Source organism: Anser cygnoides, chromosome 10 (genome assembly GCF_040182565.1).
Source record: "Anser cygnoides isolate HZ-2024a breed goose chromosome 10, Taihu_goose_T2T_genome, whole genome shotgun sequence".
Classification (NCBI taxonomy): domain Eukaryota; kingdom Metazoa; phylum Chordata; class Aves; order Anseriformes; family Anatidae; genus Anser; species Anser cygnoides.
Window position 1 is genome coordinate 2,736,491 of NC_089882.1, and position 8,955 is coordinate 2,745,445.

The 8,955-nt window shown below is 58.5% G+C and overlaps 3 protein-coding genes across 12 annotated transcripts in view; 2 read left to right on the plus strand and 1 right to left on the minus strand.

Moving 5' to 3' along the window:
- IFT122 (intraflagellar transport 122) overlaps nt 1–2,948 on the minus strand; it is a 32,608-nt gene extending 29,660 nt beyond the window's left edge. For 3 of the 7 annotated variants that reach the window (XR_010833923.1, XR_010833922.1, XM_067003120.1), the window contains exons 1-4: nt 2,798–2,948; nt 2,541–2,607; nt 1,528–1,612; nt 614–692 (exon numbers count right to left, since the gene is read on the minus strand). Coding sequence is in view for 4 of the 7 variants with exons in the window: in XM_067003120.1 (XP_066859221.1) it covers nt 614–692; nt 1,528–1,612; nt 2,541–2,607; nt 2,798–2,838 (272 nt within the window). In the remaining 3 variants the exon portion in view is untranslated. Of the gene's footprint in view, nt 1–613; nt 693–1,527; nt 1,613–2,540; nt 2,608–2,797 lie in introns of those variants that run through there. The other 4 variants (XM_067003119.1, XM_048073522.2, XM_048073540.2 and 1 more) reach the window with 3 other exon arrangements.
- A 137-nt stretch (nt 2,949–3,085) lies between these two features.
- MBD4 (methyl-CpG binding domain 4, DNA glycosylase) lies at nt 3,086–6,975 on the plus strand. 4 transcript variants are annotated; one of them, XM_067003128.1, is made up of 6 exons: nt 3,086–3,662; nt 4,214–4,288; nt 4,898–5,032; nt 5,254–5,403; nt 5,724–5,827; nt 6,253–6,975. In XM_067003128.1, exons 1-6 carry the CDS (start codon nt 3,101–3,103, stop codon nt 6,973–6,975), a joined length of 1,749 nt encoding a protein of 582 aa, XP_066859229.1. In that variant the 5' UTR covers nt 3,086–3,100. The 4 variants fall into 4 exon arrangements, with proteins under 4 accessions (XP_066859229.1, XP_066859230.1, XP_047930599.2 ...); XM_067003129.1 differs by having other exon boundaries at nt 5,314–5,403; XM_048074642.2 differs by having other exon boundaries at nt 6,353–6,544.
- Nucleotides 6,976–6,989: 14 nt separating this feature from the next.
- On the plus strand, nt 6,990–8,893 carry RPL32 (ribosomal protein L32). The gene is made up of 4 exons (XM_067003142.1): nt 6,990–7,130; nt 7,618–7,718; nt 7,945–8,126; nt 8,718–8,893. Exons 2-4 carry the CDS (start codon nt 7,623–7,625, stop codon nt 8,845–8,847), a joined length of 408 nt encoding a protein of 135 aa, XP_066859243.1. The 5' UTR covers nt 6,990–7,130; nt 7,618–7,622; the 3' UTR covers nt 8,848–8,893.
- Nucleotides 8,894–8,955: the final 62 nt, after the last annotated feature.

Genomic DNA, 8,955 nt, shown 5'->3' on the forward strand with positions numbered 1-8,955 from the left:
AATTGTCTCTAAATGGCAGGATTCACTGCGTTTCATCGAGACCACCTAAAAATGTATGTAGGTGGTGGTTTGTGAGATGTGATTAAAGGCTATATCCAAACTCTATGCTCCTAACCAGTGCAGTAGTTCGTGTACAATAACTAGTAAGAATTGTACACACACATTCAGAAACAGAATTTGAAGATGTAGCTTAAAAGAGATGACATATTAAACAAAGCAAGAGAAATATGGAAGTACGCTGAGAGAAAAAGTACCAAACCTTACCTTTAGTTTGGTCTTTGACCTAGTTATGTATTAAGTTGGTTTATTATACAGATCAGTTATATTCCGTTTCATTTCATCTCAACCTACAAAGTTTCCCTAGTTCTTTGCCAGCTCTCTAAATTCAGAGATTAATCTAAGCCTTCCCACCCTCTGTAATGCCTTTAATTGCTTTCCTGCCTCATTCGGGTACTTTGACTATTCTTTTCCTCTTCCCTCTCCCATTAGCCACTGGCATGTTCTCTGACCTTAGTTAACCTTCTTCCAACTCTCACATCACTTACTCTTTGACAGCAGAGGGCATAATCAAAGGCTGTATTTGACGCGCACAGAATTGAAAGGCATCACTTACGTGTATTTCAGAATTCCTTCTAACTTTGAAGTCCAAATTATCACGCTTTTATCAGCTGAGCCAGACGCAAAACGTTTGCCTAGGAATTAAATATAATTTAAATCGCATACACAAGAATCCTTTGCACTCCAATTATTCAACCAAAGAGAGAGCAAGATGTTCTTGAGCGGGACAAGGCTCAAGTAATAACGGGCCTAACACTGTAAGTGTCTTGATGCGGCTGCACCTCTCTATGTGGAATTCCAGTGGCTTTATTTTGATACTCCTTCGGAGACTGCCTCGTCAAAGCCCAGTAATGCAAGCAAGGAGATGGTCTTTCCACCGCTGCCAGTCACAGGTTGAAGATTTGTTACCAGTGTCAAGAGAAATGTGATATATTTTCAAAGGTATTGGCTCTAACTTAAATACTAGTGTTTGAGAGTACGTCCTTTGAACCCCCACACAGTACTTCCTCACAGAACGAGCACCAGAAGCAATGAACGAACTAGAAGCGTAAGATGACCTGTACCGAGCATGCTACCATACGAAGGATCAGAAAATTGGGAAGCTTTGGGAGAGGAACTACTGGAACAAAAATTCCAGGCAAGTGGAGTACTAGAAAGAGGAAACTCTAGGGCAAGCCTTCTCCTGACATTACCTCACGACGTGTAACGGGAGGGGAGGTGGGGACTACAGCTCCGGGATTAACGGGTAGCCGTACAGGTAAAAATACAGTAGTTCCTTCTGCACATCGCATTTGTGAGGCATTTCAAACTCCCGATGAAAAACAAACAAAACAAAACACCACATGCACAAGTGTTCAAAACGCTGTTACTAGAACAACCCTGAATTCTTTATCAATTTGCAGTAAGAAATGGGAGCTATTACGCACTTTACAAAACAAACTAATGATATCCTAAAAAAGGTGTATTTACCATCTTTAGCATAAGCCACACAGTATACCGTGTCCTTATGACCCTTCAAAGGTTGAATTAAGGTTCCATCAGAAGTATCATATACCTGTATAAACAACAGAAAGAAGAAAAAAAGTAATCTTCCAAATGAGGACTATGGCACAAAATTACCTAAGGCCAACAAGTCTGTATCTGTTTGTTTTTTTTGCATGCAATACAATTCACACAAAACAAGGCATTTTAAAGTGGAAAAGCAGCTTTCCTTATCGTAACGCTTCTCTTCCAACATTTGGAAAGAAAGAAGACTAAGCATTAGAAAAACACACGCACAAATGAAATTTCCAAACAAGTTGTTTGGCCTGTTCACCTTGCTTCATCCCTTTCCTTCCTCACATTAGATATTTAAATACAGTAAGCTACTGGAAAGGACCATCACTAAATGCACCATTCTGTGAGTACTGGAGATTAAGAAGCCTGCCTTCCTTCAGCTCCAACCATCTCTCTGTAGCTGTGCAATCCATCCAGCCATCCGGGCAGTTCTCACACCCATCCCGTCGGAAAGCTTTGGAGGAGACTGTGAGCAGCTCTTGCTGACGGGCGAGCGGCAGGCATGCTGACCCAGGGAGCTTGATGGGAGCCCTACTTGAAGCCGCTCTCAAAGTACGGACATAAATTTGCGTTTCACAGAAATTCTCATGGCACTTGTGAGAGCAGAGCGCTGCACGCCACGCCACCATGCAGACTCTGGATGAAGGTCAGCGGATCGCCAACCGCTCTGTGAAGCGCGAGAGTACAAGACGACATGAGCAACACAAGTCCATTACTTTTGGAAATTGAGCCTAAAGCTGGGTAAGAAACGTTAAAAAGCCTCAGAACACTTTACAGCGAGCCTGTGCTAATACATACGCAGATATCAGACTGCACTACCAGAGATAAGAGGATTTGGGGTGGTTTAAATTCCTAAGTTAACGTGAAAGAAATCACACTCGTACAGCTGTAACTGCACGAGAGGAGGACAGGAGCCGCTTCCCTACCAGGAGCCTGTTTCCAGCAGCAATTATCAGCTGGGTCCCGTCGGGCTTGAACGCCAGGTCATAAATGCTACGGGAAAGACAAACACACAACAGGATTAAGCGGCTCCCCGTGCCGGCAGGCGGCAGCGCACAGAGCACCCCAACTGCGGCCTTCGGCGTCCCGTCACGAGAACCGGGAGAGACCCCCGCAGCGGGCCGGCGGCTCGGCTCGGCGCTGCCCGGGCCGGGGCCGGGGCCGTGACCGCGGGGCCGCTCACCAGTGCTCGGCCTGGTCGCGCCAGGTCAGCGCGGCCCGCATGGCCGGGCCGGGCCGGGTAGGGCTGAGCCGGGCCGGGTCGGGCCAGGCTGGGTCGGGCCGGGCCGCCGCCGCCCGCGGCCCTGGCAACGCGCGTGCGCACCGAGGCCCGGCGGCAGGGGGCGCCCGGCGGCAGGGGGCAGCCGAGGGCCGGGCCGCAGCGCGCACGCGCGGCGAGGGCGGGAGGGCGGCGGGCGCGCGCCGGTGGGGCCGCGTGACCGCGGTGCCGGAGGCGGCCTGGGCGCCGCGCGCGGGCGGGGCCCGCATGGCGCCGGGCGGCGGCGTGACGTCAGGGCGCGCGGCGGGCGGGCCGGCCGGGAGCGGCGCGGGAGCGGCGGGGGGCGGCCGGCGGCGGGGGGCGGCGCGAGGCCGCGGGGCGCGGGGCGCCGAGGCCGGCGGCGAGCCGCGGGGGGCAGCGCCCGCGGGGGGCCGCCCCGGAGGCCCCGCAGCCGGGCCGGGCGGAGGCGGGCGCAAGAGGAGCCGGGCCGGCAGCCCCCGCGAGGGGCGGCGGGGGGCGCGCGGCGGGCAGGAGGCGGAAGGCGGCCGGACCCCGGAGGGCCGCGAGGAGGCGGGGAGCCGGCCCCGGGGCGCTCGGGGCGCGCGGGGCGTAGGGGCGCGGCGCCCGACTCGTGGGAGGCGGTCGGGCGCGGGGCCGGGCCCTGGCGAAGCGCCCCCCGCGAGGCCTGAGGAGGAGCCCAACGCCCTGGGAACCGGGCAGGCGGCGGGCCATGGGAACGCGGGCAGCCGGGGCCTTACGCCCGGCGCCGAGGGAGTCGCTGACGGCCCGCAGCCCGGCGACGAGGGAAGCCTCTCGGCAGTGCCGCAAGGTGCGGACGCGTCTCGGAGCAGAACGTTGCTCTCCCGTCCCGCCGGGGGTCTCCTGAACCGGACGGAAGCGTCTGGGGTCACGTCGGGCTGCTTCGACATTGCATCTGTCTCGCTTCCCTTTCGTTCCCCCACGGCATGTAGCTGAACGTAGAGTGGAAACTCTGCTGGTCCCCTCAGCCGCACGGCGCGGTAGCCGTCCCGCCCCTGCGCGGACTCTGCAGTGCCGTTGCCCCGTTGGTCGGTGTGCTTCCTGAAGCAGGCCACTTACACCTGGGCTGGCGCGGTAGGGAGCGGGCAACATTTAATTCTTGGCTGTAGATTGAGCCCGGCTTTCCAGGCCGCAGCAGAGTGGCGTTAATCGTCAGAAGGCTTTTCGTACAGCCGCAACACGGGAGTGCTGCGGGGAGTCGGAAGCACGTTGACCTAATGTACACCCGTGTGAAATCCTCGCGTTTCCGTCACAACCAAAAGGAAATGTTTTATGAGACATGGTAGCAAAATAGATGCTTTCCTTTTTCCGTTGTAATGCTGAAGTATTACTTCTTTACAGAAGGGTCTGTCCCACGAACACAGGTGGAGAGGAGGAAAACAAGTCCGTACTTCTCAAGTAAATACAGTAAAGAAGGTACAGCGTTCTTCAGGGAAACCGATCCTGTTGGGGAGGCAGGAATAGGCTGGCTCAGGACACAGCGGTGTTTCAGGAAACGTTTCCAGTTTCAGGCTGGCCACGTGCAGTGCCAGCCCAGCCCGGCTCTGCCTCCTGCCCTGGTGCTGCTCTCGCCCCGTTCTGGGCCCCGGGGGGCCGTACTCGCAGCCAGACGTCCCCCTGGCACCCGGCGGCTGCGGGGTGTCGGCGTGGGTGGGCTCGGGGGAGGTTCTCGTCCCGCTGGGGGTACTCTGCCCGTCATGGGGGAGCCCTGCGGCCGCTGCTCTGCGCTCGCACAGGAGCGCGAGGAGAGCTGTGGAGGGATGGCCATGGAGGGCCCCTTCGGGGGGAACGTACGTGGTATGGCACACGGGGACACGGATGGGCAGCCCCGATCCTGTGCCAGCGCTGCAGCGCACAGCGCGTGTTCCCTCGCAGTTTTGCAAAAGAGAGTGCGTGAGTCACCCGCACGTGGTGCCCCACTGGTGAATCTGCTTCACAAGTTCATTTTTAAAATTATTTCCCTTTAAGTAGGTAATGCCATCCTTTACTGCCCAACACATTTTCTTCTATTGCCTTTGCGCGCAGCTCCAAGCCCGCCTAGAAGGAAGGCCTTCAGGAAATGGACTCCTCCACGTTCTCCTTTTAACTTGGTCCAAGAAACACTTTTCCACGATCCGTGGAAACTGCTCATTGCAACCATATTTCTCAATAAGACGTCAGGTAAATGGGGTAATGCAGTTTTGTGTTGTATAGATGCTGGGTGGTGTTATCATAGGATCAGGACAGCTGCCAATTTTTTGTGGCATTAACCCAAGAATAAATACCTATGAGCTTGTGTTGATATAAAAAGCAAGCTTTAATATGTGTCTCCTGCCTCGGCAAAAGCTCACTCCAGGAAGTGTACCTTGATAATCAAAGGAGATGACGATTTCTTTGGCTAGGTAAAATGGCGATCCCTGTGCTCTGGGAGTTCCTTGACAAGTACCCTTCTCCTGAAATAGCCAGGACCGCGGACTGGAAGGAGATGTCAGAGCTGTTGAAACCTCTCGGCCTCTATGCGCTCAGAGCGAAGACTATAATCAAATTTTCAGGTAGATATTCCTGGACAAGTCTGTGGAATGCTCTAAATCATACTAGCGAGAAAACTAGCATTATTTTCAAACAGTGCTTTGTGGTGTTTTTCCTTGGCAAGTGTGGGTGGTGGCTTAGCTCAGGCAGCGTTGGGGTATGTTGGTTGTAGGTATGCAAAACTGTGATCGTGTGGTCTTAACTGAGTAACTCGGACTGTTAACTTGGCCGTGTTTTTTATTTAAAATATTGCAAAATGGACGTGGGGTAATATCCCGTTTTGATTAGACTTGCTTTCTAGGATCTGTCTGCACGCGGTGAGGTCTGTGACTGTGTGTTCTAGATGAGTACCTGACCAAGCAGTGGAAGTACCCCATTGAGCTGCACGGAATTGGAAAATACGGAAACGACTCCTACAGGATCTTCTGCGTCAACGAATGGGAAGAGGTGCGTGGTGCTGCTGTTCTGCCGGGGCTGGGGCTGAGACGTGCTGCAGGTGGCGGGAGTCTGCCGCCTTGTTTGTGGGACTTCTGCCTATGTACTGGCTTGGATTGAAAAATCAGAGAGCAATTTTTCTTCAGTTAGTTGAATTCGCTAAGTATGCCCTTCGCAAGTCTGAGCCTTTAAGTCAAGGCTGATGTCACCTTGATTTTTTCTGTAATTCTCCATTTTTACTGTTTTCTTACTTCCTTACGGTGGGGGTGAGGCGCCGCAGTGCAGGGTCGGGTTCGTACGCCTAGCGCCAGCAGGATCCTGCCGTGCCTGAGGCGTCCTCGCTGGGCTTTGCCGTGCGGGATCCTGTTGGTGCCGGCCTCCGTGGGGGGCAGGGGGAGGACCGGACCGTTTTGCTCTGTCACGGTGCCTTTCTGCAGCTCCTGCAGGCCGCGTTTGGCGGCCCGCCGGGCTCCACCTGGCAGCACACCTGCGGGGGGCGCCGCAGGAGCGGGCTCAGGACGTGTGGTTGTGCCGCAGGTGCAGCCGCAGGACCACAAGCTGACCACGTACCACGCCTGGCTCCGGGAGAACCGCGAGCAGCTCGGCGTGGGCTGACCGCCGGCGGGGCCCCGCGGCCGGGTCCCGGTTGTGGAGCGGCGCCCGGCAGCCCCTGCACCAAGGAAGCGCTCAGCAGCTGTTCGATTTCAATAAACGCCCGTGTTTTAGCCACCCCGTGTGCCAGCGCCCCCCGTCTGTCAGCGCCGCGGGACGGAGCCGGGGCCGTGCGGCCGCCGTCCCACCGTGGCTGCCCTGAGCCGGAAACGGAGCCGCGCGCTGCGTCACTTCCGGCGTGCCGGCCGGGGGCGCGGCCCTGGGGGGCGGTGCGTGCGCGCGGCGAGTGGGGGCGGGGCGCCGTGGGGGTGGGCTCCTGCCGCGGCCGCGCGCATGCGCCGCTAGGGGGCGCTGCCGAGCCGGGGGCCTGGCGGAAGCCGCCCGGAAGGGCCTGGCGGAAGCGCGGCGCCTGGCGGAAGGGGCTCCCGGCGGGTCCTGGCAGCCTCGTAACCTGCGGGCAGGCGGCGCGGGGCGGCCCCGAGCCCCTCTCCTCGGGCGTCTCCGCCGGAGGGACCCCGCGCGGCGGCACCGCCCGGCGGCGGCGCTGAGCTTTGCGCGGCCCCGCGAGGGCCCGGTGCCCGCCCCGTGCGCGCGCGTCGCAGCGTCGCCCTGCCAGGACCGCCCCCCGCCCCATAAGGCCCCGCGGCGGCGCCGCCTCCCTCTCTCGGCGGGCCCGGCCGCGGACGGCGGCAGCGCGCGGACGGTGAGGGCCCGGCCGTCGCCATCCGCCGCCATCCGCCCCGCCGGGCCTCTCGCAGCCGGCCGGCTGCTCCCACCGGGCGGCCCCCGCCCCGCCACCCGCCCGCAGCGGGGCCGGCAGCGGGGCCGGGAGCTCCCCGGCGGCCTCGGCAGCGGGCGGCGCGGCGGGGCCGGGGCTCGGGGGGCGGCGGGCGGGGGGCGCTGCCCGCCTGTGCCGGCTGCGGCCCGGGGCTGCTGGCGGGGGGAGACCGGGCGGGGATGTGAGGGCCGAGGGGGGCGGGAGCGGCGCGACCTCCCCGGATCGCACCTGGGGAGCTCCCCGTGCTCCTCCAGCCTCGGAAGCGGGAGGCAGAGCGACGGCAGGGCCGCGCCCATTCCCTCGCGGGCCTCGCGGTGCCCGGCGGGCGGAAGAGAGCCTGCGACAGCCGCGGCGGGCGGGCGGGGGGCGCCTCCGCGCTGAGCCCGTGCTCAGCCCGCTGCGTCTGTCCCAGGCACCATGCCGGCCCTCAGGCCTCTCGTGAAACCCAAAATCGTCAAGAAGAGGACCAAGAAGTTCATCCGCCACCAGTCGGACCGCTATGTCAAGATTAAGGTAAAAGCTCGCTGGAACTTCGTTTGTTGAATGACTGCGGGGAAACCAGCCGGGGTTGCCTTGGGGGCTGGTGACGAATTAGGGCCGGGCATTGGCGCTGGGGGTCGTGCTGTAGGATCGGCCTCTTCGGAGGTCAGTTTTGGCTAAAGCTGGCATTCCCATGTGGGCGCTTTCAGACTGATTCAGCTTCATGACTGAGCATCAATTCTTTCTCCTCTTTCTTCAGCGCAACTGGCGGAAACCGAGAGGTATCGATAACAGAGTTCGCAGGAGGTTCAAGGGTCAGATTCTGATGCCCAACATCGGTTATGGGAGCAACAAGAAGACGAAGCACATGCTGCCCACGGGATTCAGAAAATTCCTGGTCCACAACGTCAAGGAGCTGGAAGTGCTCATGATGAGCAACAAGTAAGTCCGCGGCTGTCAGGTTTGTTCCCTGCCCCGAGCTGCGGCTGTGTGCTGCCACCCTGTAACGGTGCTGGGGGCAGGGGGCAGAGGGGAGCACAGTGAGGGGAGACCTGGGGGGTTGCAGCTCTCAGAACACATGGGCTGCCTCGGTTTCCTTAGTGCTGCTGTGGCACCGGCAGGAGGCGTACAGAAAGCTGCTCGGGGCTGGCACGTTCACACCTCTGGTGAAAACACCACATTAAAATGGTGCTGACAGCATTGGTTTGGTAAAATAGCGACCAGCTGTGTCTTTGCATCTGTTAAGACACAAACCTAAATCTACTGCAGCCATCTACTCGTAGCACTTCTCCAACACAAAGTAACAAGTAGTCATTAAAAGATCTCGGTGACTCTTTGTTTGCGAGAAGGAAAACGAGGGCTGAGCTGTTCTGGTGCTGAGCACGTGCCTTCAGGTCTGGACAGCTGGGCACCGGGATGCGGGCCGTCATTCCTGTCTTGTCCAGGAAAGCTTCTGTACTCTGCCGCAGCCCCCTGCGCGCCCTGCCGTCGGGGCGCTGCACTGAGGCGTGCCGCGCCGTCTGTTTCCCGCAGGTCGTACTGCGCAGAGATTGCTCACAACGTGTCTTCTAAGAACCGCAAGGTCATCGTGGAGAGAGCAGCTCAGCTTGCCATCAAGATCACTAATCCAAACGCCAGACTGCGCAGCGAGGAGAACGAATAAACAGCCTCCTGCATCTGGGATGTATTTAATAAAGCGTGAACACAAACTCTGGTGAATGTTTTCAATGACGGAAGGGGAGGCTTTGGTTTGCGGGCTTCCTGGGGCTTG

Bases quoted from the DNA above. Each gene is read 5' to 3' on its own strand.
- MBD4 (XM_067003128.1), top strand. From the start codon at position 3,101: ATGGCGCCGGGCGGCGGCGTGACGTCAGGGCGCGCGGCGGGCGGGCCG. The intron at 3,663-4,213 runs GTGCGGACGCGT...ACTTCTTTACAG, and splicing joins CCTCTCGGCAGTGCCGCAAG to AAGGGTCTGTCCCACGAACA. The intron at 5,033-5,253 runs GTAAATGGGGTA...TTCTTTGGCTAG, and splicing joins ATTTCTCAATAAGACGTCAG to GTAAAATGGCGATCCCTGTG.
- RPL32 (XM_067003142.1), top strand. From the start codon at position 7,623: ATGCCGGCCCTCAGGCCTCTCGTGAAACCCAAAATCGTCAAGAAGAGG. The intron at 7,719-7,944 runs GTAAAAGCTCGC...CTCTTTCTTCAG, and splicing joins ACCGCTATGTCAAGATTAAG to CGCAACTGGCGGAAACCGAG. The intron at 8,127-8,717 runs GTAAGTCCGCGG...TGTTTCCCGCAG, and splicing joins GTGCTCATGATGAGCAACAA to GTCGTACTGCGCAGAGATTG.